General features: G+C 43.8%; 1 protein-coding gene across 6 annotated transcripts in view; it reads left to right on the forward strand.

Annotated features, from left to right (window-relative positions):
- FARP1 (FERM, ARH/RhoGEF and pleckstrin domain protein 1) overlaps positions 1-17427 on the forward strand; it is a 581296-nt gene that overhangs the window by 278448 nt on the left and 285421 nt on the right. For all 6 annotated transcript variants that reach the window (XM_085622106.1, XM_085622108.1, XM_085622109.1 and 3 more), the window contains exon 5: positions 7255-7333. In XM_085622106.1, the coding sequence (XP_085478232.1) occupies positions 7255-7333 (79 nt within the window). The remainder of the gene's footprint in view (positions 1-7254; positions 7334-17427) is intronic.

Here is a 17427-nt window from a genome sequence, read left to right on the forward strand (position 1 = left end):
CTCTCCCCTTGAACATTCTATTCATCCAGTCCTTTTGCTTGATGATGCCTCCCAGAAACTGTTTGTCGAGATAGTTCTAAATAAAAGTAATAACTGACTTATCGATAATGCCATTCTTTCATACTACCAGGCTGGTTAACCGCAAGAAAATTAGCACGCCCGACCACACATATAGACTGAATTTCCTTATCCACATATTACATCCACATTAGAAAAGCCTTGCTGAATTTAATGTTCATTGACCTAAAGTCAGCATTTGATAGTGCTACGCGTGTAAAACTCTGGGATATTCTGGAGAAACTGGATGCGCAGCCTAAATGTCTTGTTCGAGGAATTTGAGCTGTAGATCGCATACTTTTGCAGAGATCGCCATCTGGTGTTAGGCTCGGATGTTTGCACTTTGTTATTGTAGAAGTCTTTTTAGTCACGAGATAGGTGACTCCTCCTTTGATTAGTAGTGCGCATGGGCATCGACTCCATCCTTAGATTGTGTTTTTCCGCCATCGGGTTCGGATGTAAGTTGCTGCGCTCCGGGTTAACGTTGTTTCGATTCCCCTTCGACGCACAAAACTCTCCTCGCTCAACGGTATTGTTTCGATCGCGATCTCTCTCGACGCGTATCCAGTTCCAAAGAAAATTTAGAGTCCGATCATCCGCATGGGCCGTTCGGCGCCATCAACCAGCATATGGAAAGGACTCCATTTAAAAAATGCAAGTGTGGGGCTAAATCGCCACACACAGATCTCCACGAGGTCTGCAACCTCGGTCTCTCGCCAGAACATGAGAGTCGACACTGCCAGGCCTGGGACTCTTTCAGGTCTAAGAAGACTTTACGTGATCGCCAGGCTCGACGTCACAAAATGTCTAGATCAACAGTTTTGGTGCCGGAAGACATCTTCAAAGCAGGCACCGACGATCTGGAACTAGAGACAGGAGATGAACAGCCCAGCGTCTCCGAAGCCGACGATTCGGACTCAGAAGACCAGACGATTACCCCAGGTCAACGGAGCGTGAGTACTGACGTCGACACCCCTGCCCCGAAAACACAAAAGGCTCCAGTAACACCTTCACCTTCGGGTCTGGGTCGCCACCGAGACAAGACTTCAGAAGCCCCGCCTCCGGGCCCGGCTCTGAAGCCCACAAAGCCATGAGGCAGCTCGGGATCGAGCCAGCCACACCACGGTGCCGAAAAACCATCTTCGGCATCGAAACATAAAACTAAGGTCCTGTCGACGCCAGAATCTTCGGCACCTAAAGCGAAACCAAAAGTACCAGACTCTTCGGCACCGAAGCAAATTCAATTCAAGTCCTCGGAGCCGAAAAAACAGACAATCTTCGGAGTCGAAAATTCCACCTAAGCAAAAGAAGACAAAAACCCCTCCTAAAGACAGGCCAAAACATTACTCAGAGCCGAAGTCCTCGGCGCCGAAAAAAGACAACGGATCCAAAGAACTTTTCCATCCAGATCCACCGTATCCTCAGCAAAGAACACTCCATATTGACCCCATTACTGGCCAAGTCACCTCCATACCGCCTAAGAAGAGAAAATTGGACACCTCAGAAACACCCGAGATATCCTCCAAGGAAAAAAGACTCATCAACCTTACCTATGAGGCCTTTCTCTCCACCTCCAGAACCCACAAACATTATACTCTGTCGAGCACACTCTCCAGTACCTCCTCTTTCATCTGCACCTCAAGAGGATGATGAGGATGTAGGGGGTGAGGATGAGGGCATAGACCTACATCATACAGATACTGATGATGACACACACACAGTACCCCACCTCATGACTCTTGGGACGATTACAATGTCCCAGATGTGCCTGAGCCAGATTTATGTCCCTCCAGACCCCCCCCCGATGATAATGTAGGGTTTGCGCAACTGATAAATAGAGCTGTGCAATACCATGGGGTTCAACTCCATTCAGTCCCTATAGAGGAGGATTTTTTTATTAGAGACATTCTCCCAGCCGCAAAAACAACAAATACTTCCCCTATGCTCAAGGGGATGATTAACCATGTCCCTGAGGTTTTTAAAGATCCTGTCAGGGCTAGGGTGCTTAATCCTAGGATTGAAAAAAAAATACAAGCCAGCTTCAAGCGATCAAGCTTATATTAAAGGTCAACTCCCTCTGGACTCATTGGTAGTGGAAAATGCCCGCAAACAGGCAAATTTCCAAACCACAGGTGATGTCCCCCCACCAGACAAAGAATCTAAGCTACTGGATGCATCAGGTAAAAGAGTTGCATCCCAGGCAGCAAACTTCTGGCGCATTGCCAACTCGCAAGCTTTTCTTGCGAGGTACGACAGGGCTCACTATGATGAGCTTGAAAAACTCATGCAACATCTTCCAGATGAGTACAAGAGTTCAAGACCAAAGTAAATGATCTCATACAAGAGGAAAAGTTAATCACAAACACCTCAATAAAATGTGCCCTGGATGCTGCAGATACAACATCCCGCGCAATTGATACAAACGTGGTACTACGTAGACATGCGTGGCTGTGTATATCTGGTTTTAAACAAGAGGTGCAGTCTGCCATCCTCAATCAACCCTTAGACCAGGAACAGTTGTTTGGACCCACTGTGGACATCTTTAGAAAAGATGAAAAAGGACACAGAGACAGCCAAATCCATGGGGGCTCTACGCAACAACTAGTAGAGGTTCTTTTAGTCGCTCCTCTTAAAGGGGCGCCTCCAAGACCACTGGTACAGAAACCACCTCTTCCACTTCTAAAAGCCCCACTCAAACTTCCCCTACCAAAGGTTACTTTAGAGGGAATTACAGAGGCAACAACAACAGAGGGAAAGGGCGTGGTTCTAATACCCGCAACTCCCCCACCACAAAACAGGGACTTCCCTCCACTCCCCCCAGACCATTCCTCTCCAGTTGGGGGAAGACTATAACAGTTCCTACCTGTATGGAATTCCATCACCACAGACAGGTGGGTAAGACAAATTATCCAGTATGGGTACTGCCTGGAACTCAATTCTACTCCACCCCATATACCTCCCAAACAACGTCCAATATCCGCAGAACATCTTGCGTTTCTAAAGCAAGATATTTTCTCTCTCTTGCAAAAACATGCAATAGAACTGGTTCACATACATCATCGAAACGCAGGGATTTACTCCATTTATTTCCTCATTCCAAAAAAGGGCGGCACTCTCAGGCCAATATTAGACCTCAGACCGCTAAACCTGTACATACAATCCGACCAATTACACATGGTCACGCTACAACAGGTCCTCCCCCTGCTTCAACAAGGCGATTTCCTTGCCACTCTAGATCTCAAGGACGCCTACTTCCACATTCCTATTCTCCCTGCTCCCAGGAAATACTTACGGTTTGTTGTGGACGGACAACATTACCAGTTCAAGGTCCTACCATTCGGAGTCAGAACAGCACCCAGAGTCTTTACAAAATGCCTTGCGGTGGTAGCAGCCCACTTAAGAAGACAACACATTCATGTGTTTCCTTACCTAGACAACTGGCTTATAAAAGATAAGTCATGCAACCGTTGTGTAAAAAGACACACAACACGATACAACTGCTACACAACTTGGGATTCACAATAAACCTCACCAAGTCGCATCTACACCTGTCCCACACCCAACAGTATCTAGGTGCGACAATAGATACTTCCAAAGCCCTTGGATACCCCAACCCAACCAAGATAGCCAGTATGCAAGCCCTCATAACAAAATTTTAGCCACAGCACTCACTACCAGCTTGAGTGTTCATGCAGCTGATGGGAATGATGGCCTCTTGCATCTTATTCGTTCCTTACACAAGACTCCAAATGCTTCCATTACAGGAATGCCTAGCACAACAATGGAACCAGGCTCAGGATCAACTTTCAGATCTGGTGTTGGTAGACAGCCACACATATCGCTCTCTACAATGGTGTAACACTCAAAATCTTTCCAAAGGGCGGCCATTCTTAGACCCGGTTCCACAAATAGTGTTAACAGCGAACACATCGCTCACCGGCTGGGGAGCTCATCTCTTAAACCACACTATCCAGGGTATGTGGACCCCTCAACAAAAACTCCTCCACATCAATCACCAGGAGGAACTGGACATATTTCTCGCCCTAAAGTTATTCCAGAAAAAAGCTGCCCTCGTCCGAACAAACATGACACAATGTACTATATACAAAAACAGGGCAGAACACACTCTCTGCAGCTTTCACGCCTAGCACAAAACATTTGGAGATGGGCCATTCCTTAAAAGATATGCCTCTTAGCAGAGCATCTACCTGGGATTCACAATCAAATTGCGGATCTGCTAAGTCGTCAACAACAGCAGATTCACCAATGGGAACTTCATCCGCAAGTTCTTCATCCATTTTTTTTTTTATGTGGGGCCACCCAGACATAGATCTGTAGCCACACATTTAAACACAAATTGCCCAAACTTCGCCTCCAGGTATCCACACCCATTATCCAAAGGCAATGCGATATGGATGAATTGGTCAGGCAGATTTGTGTACGCTTTTCCGCCTCTCCCACTCATTTCAGTACTGGTGCGCAAACTCAAACAACAGTCTCTCACATTGATCCTAGTTGCACCAACATGGGCCCAACAACCACGGTTCACAACACTACTGGAACTCTCAGTAGTCCCACACCAAAAATTACACCTTTCCCCAAAGCTTCTCACACAGGACCATGGAGAGATAAGACATCCAGAACCAGTGCAGCTGAACCTAGCGATCTGGCTCCTGAAATCTTAGAGTTTGGTTACCTCACTCTCCCACCAGACTGCATGAACGTCATTAAAGAAGCTAGACGTCCTACCACTATAGCATGCTATGCAGCTAAATGGTAAAGATTTGTCCTTTACTGCAATAACAACGCAATCAATCCATTAGATGCTTCCACTCAAAACATTATCTGTTATCTCCTGCATCTACAAAGATGTAATCTGGTATACACATCCATACCATTACATCTTGCTGCGATAGCAGCTTAGTTATAGAACAGATAACACTTGTCGTTCTCTAGGGTACCTCCCATCAAAGCTTTCATGGAAGGCCTTAAAAGGATAATCCCTCCCAGAATTCCACCCTCTCCAGTATGGAATCTAAACATTGTCCTTACTAGGCTCATGGGTCCCCCATTTGAACCTTTACATAAATGTGAGTTACAGTTCCTCACATGGAAAGTAGCTTTCCTTGTGGCCATCGCAACACTCAGAAGAGTGGGTGAACTCCAGGCATTAACCATACAAGAACCATTTTTGCAAATACAATACAACAAAGTGGTTCTTAGGACAAACCCTAAATTCTTGTTATGTTATGTTACGGATATTTATTAAGCGCAGCGATTACCCAAGGGTGTCCTGGCGCTAAAGTAATTTCGGCCTTTCACCTTAACCAGTCTGTTGAGCTCCCAGTCTTTTTTCCTCAACCAGACTCAGTAGCTGAACGAGCACTTCATACGCTTGACGTCAAAAGAGCTATTCTTTACTACATTGAAAGGACAAAAAAGTTCAAGAAAACTAAACAACTTTTTGTAGCTTTCTCACCACCACATAAGGGCAATCCCATATCAAAATCTGGAATTGCCATGTGGATCGTTAAATGCATTCAAATATGCTACCAAAAAGCAAAGCGTACATTATCCATTCCCCCTAGAGCGCATTCCACACACAAACTAGGGGCATCCATGGCATTCTTAGGAAACCTCACCATGGATGACATTCGCAAAGCCGCAACATGGTCTACACCGCACACTTTCACAAAACACTCCTGTGTAGATGTGCAGGCAAAACAAGCTAGTGTGGGTCAGGCTGTACTAAGAACACTTTTTCAAACTACTGCAAAGCATACAGGTAGCCACCGCTAACAGGGGAACTGCTGTATAGTCTATGCAAAAGTATGCGATCTACAGCTCCTATCCCTTCCCTTGAACGGAAGATACTACTTACCAGTATGCATCTGTTCTTGGCATGTAGAGCTGTAGATCCACATACGCCCACCCGCCTCCCCGGACACCTACATGGACATCTTTTCTATTTCGAAATAACTCCATCATCACCCTCCATGGCAAAACAATCTAAGGATGGAGTCGATGCCCATGCGTGCTACTAACCAAAGGAGGAGTCACCTATCTTGTGACTACAAAGACTTCTACAATAACAAAGTTCAAACATCCAAGTCCAACACCAGATGGCGATCTATGCAAAATTATGCAGCTCTACATGCCAAGAACAGATGCATACTGGTAAGTAGCATTTTCCTTACCAATTAGCATCATCCATGATAACACCTTCTCAAGAGACAGATAGCAACAGAAAGGCAAAATATTTTAGGATTTTCCAGTATTATGCTGGGTCTATCAAAAATGTATCCTGTCCATTTCTGTTTATGCTAGATGGGGCTGATTATCTACCTTTCCAATACAGTTGATGATTTCCACGCTGGCCAAAATCACTGCTTCTTGTAGATGATGCAGCCCTTGTCTCTAAATCTTCTTGGCGACTGTCACACCTTCTTAACAGGTTTGCCTATGTTTGTAGGGATCATGGTCTTTTTATATTAATGAGCTGAAACTAAACACATGGTGTATACTGTTCCAGTAAAATATTGAACACCATATCTATGGAGAGGCAGAATGGATGTACAAAGGTGCTTCTATTAGGTATATAGGAATTTTCTGCGGTAATGTTTGGAAGTGTAAGAACTCGGTGCAAAAATAACTTTGATATGATTCATCACACCAACACTATGAAAAGATTATGTTCTAAATTTGATGGTAGAGCTGTCTTATCTGCTGTTAGAAACTATCAAGCCAAAATGTTCTCAGCTGTATTAAAACGGTCAGTAGTCTGAGAAAGTACGAATCAGATTAAGTTGGATAAGAGATTATGTAATCTTCTGTTGACTAACAAGGTTTCTGCAGAGCACTGCAAATCTAGAAACGCCTGTAGATCTTAGTTTCAGATGCTTTTTACTCCAACTTGGCCTACACAATATGTAAAGGGTGAGGAAGTGAAAGAGATAATCTCCGAGTCTGATGATGTGTTTGATGTAGGTATGAGTGCATTCATTACTTTCTGTAGAAGGATCACCAAGCAGGGTGCACTTGTGAACTCTACATTGATTGAGCATTGTGAGTAGATTGAGATAGAAAACAAAATCTCACTGATGACCCTCCATTGCTTCGTTTTGGCTTTAAGTAAAACACCTGGAATTCCTTGTGATTGCTACACCGCTCATTCCACTTTTGTCTTTCCTTTTTTAGGACCAAAGCATGTTGTAATACGATTTGTCGTTAAATTCTTTCCACCTGACCATACTCAGCTGCAAGAGGAATTAACAAGGTTAGTGATCACCTTTTTTGTTAAAATCAGCCAAAAGTTTGCTGTGGTTTCTTTATAGTGCTGCTGCAGATCCTTTTCAACTGCATATCTTCCCTGGGTAATGCTTTGTGAAGGTCTTTAAACTCGATATTAATAATTCAACCGTGATAAATTGGTAGGTTACTGATGAATGCTGATCCTCCAATACCTGAAAGTTAAAATGCTTTAATCCATAAATGTCTTGTGTGTCAGTCTCGGATATTGAATATAGATAAAGGGTGGAATGGAATATTGACTACTGTATTCTGTAAATCTTTGTCCTACTATTTAGACCTAATTAAATGTAAACAAAACTAAGGGTTTTTGTCAACTGGGAGAATGAAATCTTTGTTTTATATCAAAAAATACTTTTCCACCAATTGTGAGCTTTTTTGGGCCACTAAATTAATTACTGCTCTGTGATGGAAATGGTGTCTGGGAAATGTTTAAACTGGCATCTCAACTGGATATGTTTTTCGGCGCTCTCTTACGTGTAAGCACTCTGATACGAGCACTTAACTGAATTAAGAGATGAATATGCTATTAATCTAGACTGTAATAGAGAATACGAATTTGGAATGAAAAAGTTTATGCAAGCAGTTTTTAGAACCTGAGATAGCTGACCTGAAAATAACCCTTAACTCAATTAACATCTCTTGGTGTGCACCTTGTGAATCTTATGGCTGAATCGAGCATTTCTGAACTTAGCACTCTTAAAATGAATCGCGTCATCCTGTCATAAATCTATGTTTGTCACTCTGTGTCCTCGAGTAAACTGTCTTTGTCCGAACTTCTCTCTTAATTAAACCACAGTGTATGTGATTGAATTTTGTTTTTATGGATTACGCCACATGGTGCTCAGGGTAAACCCTCATGGCCTAAATTCACATTCGAGTTTGTTTTCTTAAATGAATTGAACTTTGGATGTTTACTTTCTCAAGCGAATGATTAGAGCACTTTGTTTGGTGGGCTGGCCTTCTGTAAGGGGTGCTTTTGTTATGTCATGCTATTAAATTATATGTTTGTGATGTACACACTGAGCACATTTACCGGTTGGTGTCAGAAGTAATAACAATGATTACCTTAGTGGCATTTATTAGGATTGCTAATGGTGATATGCCATTATGATTTTGTTTGAGTATTCATTCTTATTTTATATGGTTTATTTTCATACCTTGTTAAATTTACTTCTAACTGTTGTTTGGATGATAACCCCAGAATCTGCTTTATTATGCTGTGGCCATGTGTAACGAGAAGATGGATAGATATGCAACGCCACATTCCTCTGTGTCACTTGTTGCAGGGCCTCTAAAAGTGGTAGGACTGCTGGTGTACATACTCAAGATCTTTGCCCCCTCTATCCATCAGCATCAAAATGACACGCCTTGTAATCCGCCTCTTCTATTGTGGGTTATGGAACATGGAGCACGATTTTTATTGGTGCCCAGAATATTCCTACCGATTTGACAAGAAGCCGCTGTAGATTGATCTTGAAATATGTGCTCTTCTGTCCAAGACTGCAGCCGATACTGATCCTTACAAGTCCAAGAAATGTACTAATTTTAGATTGGAAGTATTTGAACTTTTGTTGTTGATGGATTCACGTGGTCAGTATGGCATATACCTTCCTAATGTTGACATGCCGATTGGTGGCTTGCTCTCAACCACAGCTGCGCACATGGGATACTGGCTCATAGGGCATAGGTGACATTTGACTATGGCCACAGATCTAAGCTCGACTCAGATTCTTTACAAAGTGCATGACCACTGTTGCATCTTAGGTCAAATAGTTTATTAAGCAGGTTTTCTCTTTCCTGGGCATTTGTCTCACAAAGATCTTCTCCAGAAAACAAGCTTACAGCGGTGGTGATGTCATGTAGGGAGTGCAAAATCTCCTTTATCCTGGTGAAAAAAGGAGATGCTGCAGCTCATTATCCGAAAAGACTCCTATTACTTGTAATGGCCCATTTTTAACCTTCTCTCTGTGTCCCCACTGAAATGTTATGACATGTGGCATAAAAAATACAAGGCAACAACACATAGGTTAGAAAAGTTTAGGTGTTCACCTGCATACCGAAAACCGTCTTCTGTCTCCCTTAAAGTTGGGCATCCTGCGCTACTGAGGAATGGTTAAATTCAATTAAACACATAGTGCCTACAATATACATATTTGGGAAGGAATGTCATAGAGAAAGCTTATAGAAATACACTGCAGTGAAATAAACTAGTTGAGGAAGTAGGAGTGAAGAGCGCAAGCCTTACTTACTCCAGGAACCTAAAATATTTAGCTACTTCTGTAAATACCCACTTAAATAGCTGTGCACACACTCCTTCAAAGCAGATCACTCGGTATATCTTTTAAAATTGAAGACCCTTCCAAGCAGCCGCCGCAAGTGCAATTTGTATTACTTGTCAAAGTTCCTTTAATAGCCAAGATGATGAGACACAGATTCATTCAAGTACCATACTTTTACAGTTGCAGCATGCGAATGCTTAATTTTGGTAGAAATGACCACATCTTAGTCTTATCAAATTGCCTGCTAGTAGGCGCGGGGTTACTTTTAAACCAAAATGCAGCCAGAAGTAGTGAAAGTGTTGTGACGCCAAAAAGTAATAAATGCTTTAAGATGAGATTAGCTAAAATTGTTTTCTTCCACCTTACAATGGGCCGCATAGCTCGGAGTTATTGAAATGATGAAACACACCATGCGTAGAATAAACTTGGTCTCATTTTTTTTTTTTTCTTTTTGGTAAGTGACGCATTCTGTTAGTTCTTTTATCATAAGGGCTCCAGGTCTGGCCCAGGGATTTGTAATAGTCTTTGCTCTAACCCTGTTAACCAATGTCTTCTAAATCTATACAATTGTGGTCACTGAGATTTATGCATCCTTTGCAGCCTGTCTCTTCAGTTTAATTCAACGCCTTCACGCTAGCCTTCGTCTCATTCCTAATATATATCTTACTTGAATAGTCTTTCCCCTTTTTCCATTGTGGTGCAAATGAGAATTGCTTGAAAAGAATTAAACATCTGAGAAAGTCTTAACATCTTTTTTGTGGTCTTTTTTCTCCGTAGCATTAGGAACTAACAACCATGTGTGTTATGTTCAAGTAATTGGTGCAGCTTGGTTGTGTTTCTCATGAGTTGGTCCATACACGCATCTCTGTGGGTCCGCAACCTACTTCAACATATTCATGGTGGTTGCTTTTATCAAGCAAATGTGTTTTTGGGGTATCTGTGAGGCATCCCCCTTTGTCTCAATGTGTTTATTTAATTGTAAATATCTTTATTGACTCTTCAAAAGCAAAAAGAAGACACACAATAATGCAGTGAGGTTAAAGATAAAGCATGCCAATGAGCAAATCAGGTTAGTTCGGTGATGGCTGCGTATCATTGAGTTTATACTTCAGTTATCTACGCTGAATCTCCTGCTAATTTTCCAGCACACATCACTTATTATAGGCATACAGGTACCCTTTGTGGTCCAAGTATCGTGTCCTGTGCCACACCCAGAAAAAACACACCATAATATGGATAGTACTGCCATTCTCTACAGATATCAAAATGGTCTGTGACTAGCCTTTCATACTATACTCTTCGTGGTGGGAGGAGGAGGAAAATTCAGTCCAAACTTTGTTGGGGATAGTTCCTTGTGTCCAATCCTAAATATGCCTAAGAAACCACTCACACATGTGGTCTGTTGGCTACATGTCTTGCAAATTTACCCAAGATAGCCTTTGCCATTTTGAGGGCCAAAGCATCTTGAGACATTAAGCAGCAGTCCAGATAAGCATGCCTCCCTCAGTAAATCACCCTGAGGGCAAATGCCAACTTCCATCGAATCTAGGCCTTGGCAATCATACCTTTTGCCAATAAAAGAGCCAGCTCTGTGGAATTACACATTATCTTAATTTTCTTAGGGCATTGAAAAAACAAGTAGATTGGATTCAGCAGAAGCAGATTTCATCTGCTTCTTCGGCACAAGATTTCTTCAATGACCTGTTCCCAGAAGCACTAGATGATAGGACTCCTCCACAATATGTGGAAAACTTTGCTTAGTCTGCCCTAAATACTTGACAACAAACAGTGCATTCTGCAAAGGCGGGACTGTATTAAATAAGTACGGTGTAAACACTGGAACTTTCTCATCTTGGTCCGTGGGTTCTGGGATACCTTTGCAGGGTGGCCCATGAGTATTTCCCATTTGTTGCTGCCAGCATTCTTAACTTATGCTTCCCTCACACTTCCCAACAAGGCTGTACTATTTCCCTCTAGGTCCCTATACAACCTCAACAAGGTGATGAGAGTTTTTATAACTAATCATTTCTGTCTCGTGCACCCCCATATCAGCTCTGTCGAGCAGGTCAATAGTCCATAAAAAAAATTGACCTACGGGGATGGTCAAAGACCCCTTTCAATTGTTAGATGTTCTCAGTGCAGCCAAACAAATCACTGACTCATGAAACCCCGGCCACTGACCATATCTTCTTGTTATCATGCTATGCCTCTTCAACAAATTCGGACAGGCACCAAACGGGAATTCTGGTTAAGAATGGCTAAGTGAGACGTACTGGGAAATTTAAGTAATAGTATAGCCGTCTTGGTAGTATCACTATCCTCACTATAGAGAGGAGTACTATCTTCAAGAAAGTCAGACTTTTGGAGCACAGTCAGTAACCTGTATAAATATCCAGTCACAAGGTCCGCACTGGAGTGGTGCACCTATAATACAAGATACCTGATGCATTAAGGGACTGCCTAGCTGGTCTGGTGAAAGTCTGTCAGTTTCAGTGGCTTTTTTCATTGAGGGGAACCAGTATGGTTTACCCCAGTTGACTCCCTGTCCCAGGAAGGAGACTGAAGCTATCTGCCGTCTTCATCTCTTGGGTGAAATCCACCTCATGATCCTTGATATAAAGCAGAACCTTGTCTGTACCAGGAGCAACAATGCGTTGAACTGCCTGCCATAGTTGGACTTGACAAACCCTCTATTTGAAAGTAACAATGTTGTGGTTTCGTTGCTGTTGTAAATAACAATCAACAGTGATCAGGTTTGCCTATTGCCACACTCGATTTTACATTGGGTGTGAACACCTGACCAAGACAGATTTTTCCCACCAGGTTTGCATGCATGAGCAGTATCCATCTCAGTCAAAATATATGGCCTTCAAGAAGTGCTTAATTTGTAAAATATGAAGTGCAGGTGCTCAAATGTTTGTCGGAGGCCACACCTACTTTTCTCTAGCTCCACCCACTTCATCCACTGGGTCCGCCCACTTACTATATTAGCTCCACCCACATCGTCAACTGGCACAGCTAAACGCCAGATGTAACATAGGGTGTGTCAGGGCACTAGTTTTCTCATACACACATTGCATAGATACAATCCTATGTGTGTAAATCAGTAGATAGGGAATGTTACATCAGACAGGACTACAAGGCATAGGAGTCACATGTCATCCATGATTGCATTGTAGGCAATATAGTTTAAGAGTTCTAAGTCTGGAAAAGCGCAAATTCAGAATTTAAAACAAAACCGCATTGTTAGGAGTTCTCTCCAATAAGAATTGATTTCTACCCAAATGAACCCTTTTTGCAAGATTAGGTTAATGAAAGATTGGGCAAAAAAAACATATAGCTCTAATATATAACTTGCAGTTTGCATGCAGCTCTTTGATGACAGACTAGTTAATAGCTTGCTGTTCTATGTTAGGATTTTAACTTGCAAACTGCAAGTAACAAAAAGATCTCTCCGACAGAAGCAGTAACACACTGACCTACTTTACATGATTACATGCACTTTTTGATTGGCATGGTAAACGTTCTTTGCAGCAGGTATATTAACCATCTGTACTACCTTACAACAAGCAGTCACAACTTCCCCTAGACAAACCTCCTGTGATTAATCGTCTTCCTGGAGAGAGTCAGAGTTATCTCGACATTTTAATTTATGCCTGAATATTACTAGAGGCCAGGAAGGAACTTGGCAGCTGGTGCTTTTAAAACAAGAATATACTGGCTGTGCTGGGGGTTAACCCTCTGCTTACCTTTGGGACTTGGCCCACCCGGCCTAATCACAAGTCCAAGCCCCACCAAGGTTGCAGAGTTAGAATGCACGCAGTATAATGGTGACTCACTGGACCCTGCTCAGCCTGCTGACAACTTCACTGTCCTCTCAGTCTGTGTATTTTGTCTGATGAGGATTCCGAGGGTGGAGGGGAGGCACACATGACTGTGCGCACCCAAACAAAAAGCAGTGTGTATTGGTTGGTTTGGTAAGCAACAGGCAGCAAGCAATTGGCAAGGCCAGGGCCACGCCACCACCACCACGCTACCGCCACCCACGGGCGGCATGATCATGGTGGCACTGGCATCACATGGCGGCTACGGCCGCTACCTTACTTTACAGTAACCGTGCAGTCACAGTGTATGTGTCAATTAAAACTTAAGGTACCGGTCGGTTTGGGCCGGGCGGCCCGGCCAGGACAGGGACACGCACACACACACTGACTGCAGTAGTGCACTGCACAGCCTGCAGGCTGCCTCTGCAGCCTTACTTAGGCAAACTCATTAGGTCTGCTGCTGCCAAACTTTACACAGGCCCTGCCTCACCTGGTGGCTTGTGCGGTTACTGGTGGGCGGCACTGGCCAGAGTCAGACTGGCCAGTACTAGTAGTAGTAGTAGTCACTCACTGCTGGCAGCTACACTAGCCTACGCCAGGCTACTCCTCCGGCTCAACGTCAACAAGTCGCCAATGCAGCACGTCGCGACTCGCACCGCAACAACGTCGTCCTGCCTGGCCGTTTGTGCTTCTTGCTGCTGGCTTACTTTCAGTTCCACACTTAGACTTACTTTCACTTAGCAATGTTGCTGAACGGTTCTTTGAATCTAGAACCGAATGGCCATGTTCATGACTCGGTGGTGAGAGGCCGTGCGGCCGGGTATGCTGGGGTGTGCGGTGTGCACTGTGCGGAAAGCAGCGAATACGCGCGCATGGCTATCATTCTAAAAAAAAAAAAAAACTGCGCACGCTGCTTGGCGCGCACAGACCCCCCCGCCCCATCCCCCCCCGCCCCATCCCCCCCCCCCCCCCTCCCCAGATTTGTAAAAGCAAAACTGAATCCAGCCGCAACATCGCTCAAACTAAGGACCCACGGCCACCGGGCGACGCCCTCATCATCAATCAACATATCGGTGATCAGTCAGTCAAATTGAATAATCATAATCGCCACACCATCATCAATAATCAATTTATAATAATCAGCCGAATCAAATAAATTAAACAGTCGGACTCTCTTGGCTCACAGGCATGGGCCGCAACACACTGTCTTCTTGACTGTGGCAGTGGCCAGTGACCCCGGACCAGTAAGTTGAGTGGGACTGTGGGAGTCTGGGGGAACTCACTCAGGACTAGACTGTCACTAAACTGCTGCGCAGCTTCATTAACTGATCAGGCCCTGCCTCGCCCTCACCTGGTGCTGCTTAGTCTGCGCTGCGCACCTTTATTTAACTGATGAATGATGATGATAGGCCTAGGCTACCAGGCCGTGCCTCCCTCACCTGGTGCTGCTGTGCTGTTGTAAGTTGTACTTTCGACTCCTCAACGCGGCCAAGTTGGCCAACCAACGTCGTCCAGATCGCGCTCGCTTCTCACTAGTCAGAGACTTTGAACAGCGGCAGCGGCCGGTTGAACCCAGTCGGTGAGGTGCGGCCGTGCGGGTATGCTGGGGCGTGGTGGCAAAAAGCAGCGAATGCGCGCGCATTGATTGATTGCAATCTAAAAAATATCTGCGCGCTCTGATTTCTGCCGCGCACAGCCCCAACCCCCGCAGAAGACCAAAGCCCTGCCCAACTCAGTGTCCCGGCCAACTCAGTGTCCCGCGGACTGGGCCGGAAACACTGAGCCGCTGCATTCACAGATCGTAACGAAATGAGAAGAACTAGTGTGTGACTCGTGTGGTGTGACCGATTCGTGAAGAAACTGCGTCAACAAGTACATCTTCAACATCACAAGTTACAACAGCCAACCTAGTATGTAACGTAACACTTTAACAGCACCACTTACGCGGTAGGTCAGAGCAGCAATGTGCAGCAGTGGCACTGAGCCACTAACTACTATAAAATCAATTACGTGCACTAAACGCGTGTAGACCCGGCCCTGACAATTAATTAAGTGCCGGTGCTAAGCACCGGCAAAAATTAAGCACTGCCTTCAAGGCCTTTTCCATCTTGTACAATTTTACAGAAGAGTTCAGCTGCACACTCGCCATCCTATGTAATAGGCACCTAAGCTTTTCAGATGTGTTGCAGCCCAGAACAAAGCTATCCATTCTGGTCAATATGAACAATATGTTGATTCTGATGCCATGCGTGGCAGGATAGTCCAATTCAAACTTTTTTTGGGAGAAATGGGATTATTTGACCTTAATACCCCCATTCTCAGCGGTGGCTCTACTATGTTTCTATATATTCAAGATAATACAACCCTAAAAGACAAGAGTCCAATGTTTAACAAAATTGCAATATATTGTAAAATTATAAAAACAAACCTATAGTTCAGTTTACCCCAAAATCCTACCCGCTCTTCTTTCCTTGGCAACATTTAATAGTTAATATGGACAAAAGTCATTTCTACTGACTGGCTGAGTTTGGAATGAAAAATCATCACCGGCGCCTATTGTTCAAAGTATTGTATGATTCAAGATGTTGCAAAACAGGGGAGGCTGTGAAGCATTCTACCGGGCAAGTGCAACTCAATGTTAAATTGGTGCAAGCTATTCCAATATCAATTTATTGACAGTGGGTCTGTGTCTGCTCTGTGTTCCTGTTAGTGGCAAATTAGGAATAAAATCATACCCTTCCTGTGATATAGGGCATTGATAGATTAAACTAAGATGCATTATGTACCAACAGTCTTCTCTTGTTCCTCAAAGCTGTTGCAATTTGATGTTACTACAAAATGTATTTCTGGTACTCAGACTATTTTTAGGTATCTTTTCAGTAGCATAGCAAATATTGTAATGCAGATTCACCATCAGAACACTTGTAAGGAGAGAAAGCAAATAGACTGCATGTCTAATATCCCTAACATACCGTCCACATAGCTCCGATTTATTGCGGTCACACCCAGTAGTTCACCTAAACCCCAAAAGGTCAATACAAGTTTTTCAGAAAAAATGAGAAATGGCAGGGAGTTCTCTCGTTCTACCCTCCCCAACACCCCCCCCCCCCCCATCCCCTTCGCCCACTGAGTTAATCTCTAGTGGAAAGGAGTGTTTAGAGTCAGACAACCCTGTAGGAGAATCTCCCAATCAGAAGGTGTTTATAGAGCTTCACCGCACACCCCTGAAAACAATCCAAATGCACAACTATCTGGCTTTCACTCCATGAATATTTCTTATGCACTATTCATACACATTACATATGACAAACTTCATGACCACTCATGGAAAACTTCACTGAAGAATGTGCATGGGTGTATGCAACCGCATAACCTAATGTCAATAGAATCTCAGGACTGAAACCCCTCTTCTTATAAAGGGCTTCAAATCAAGGAGATACCCAGAAACCGGTCCCAGAAGGATGGGCACATAGCAATATCATCCTGCCCACGTTAGACCCCAGATTACCCATCCTCATTTCACTTAAGGCTCTATCTATAGCTAATTGGTCCATGCAAAGTTGCCATAAGCACAAAAGGAGCACAAGGGGGTATCCAGTCAGGTCGCCCCCCACTCGACAGTCTACAAACAAAAGTGGACCAGACCAATTCTGAACAACTAAATATATTCAGAAGACATCCGAGGAGTTTATAAGAAATTTCAAAACTTTCTCCAAGGCACGGCACATTACCATCAGCCTAGTGTCTAATTGTTCAATTTCGAAAAAAACGGTAATACACCACACCTCAAAAAGGAAAGTTTTTTGTGTCCATACAAAGTTTGTGAAAAAGTGTGAGAAAAGTAAGAAAGTGCCTCACGGTAGTAACACCAAGGGGTGGAGGGGCTTGCTAGTTGGTACTCCCTAGCTCACCCACTTATCATCATCGGTCACTTTCTTACCCAGAAAGAAAAAGAA

This window comes from Triturus cristatus, chromosome 8 (assembly GCF_964204655.1).
Source record: "Triturus cristatus chromosome 8, aTriCri1.1, whole genome shotgun sequence".
In the NCBI taxonomy this organism is placed as follows: domain Eukaryota; kingdom Metazoa; phylum Chordata; class Amphibia; order Caudata; family Salamandridae; genus Triturus; species Triturus cristatus.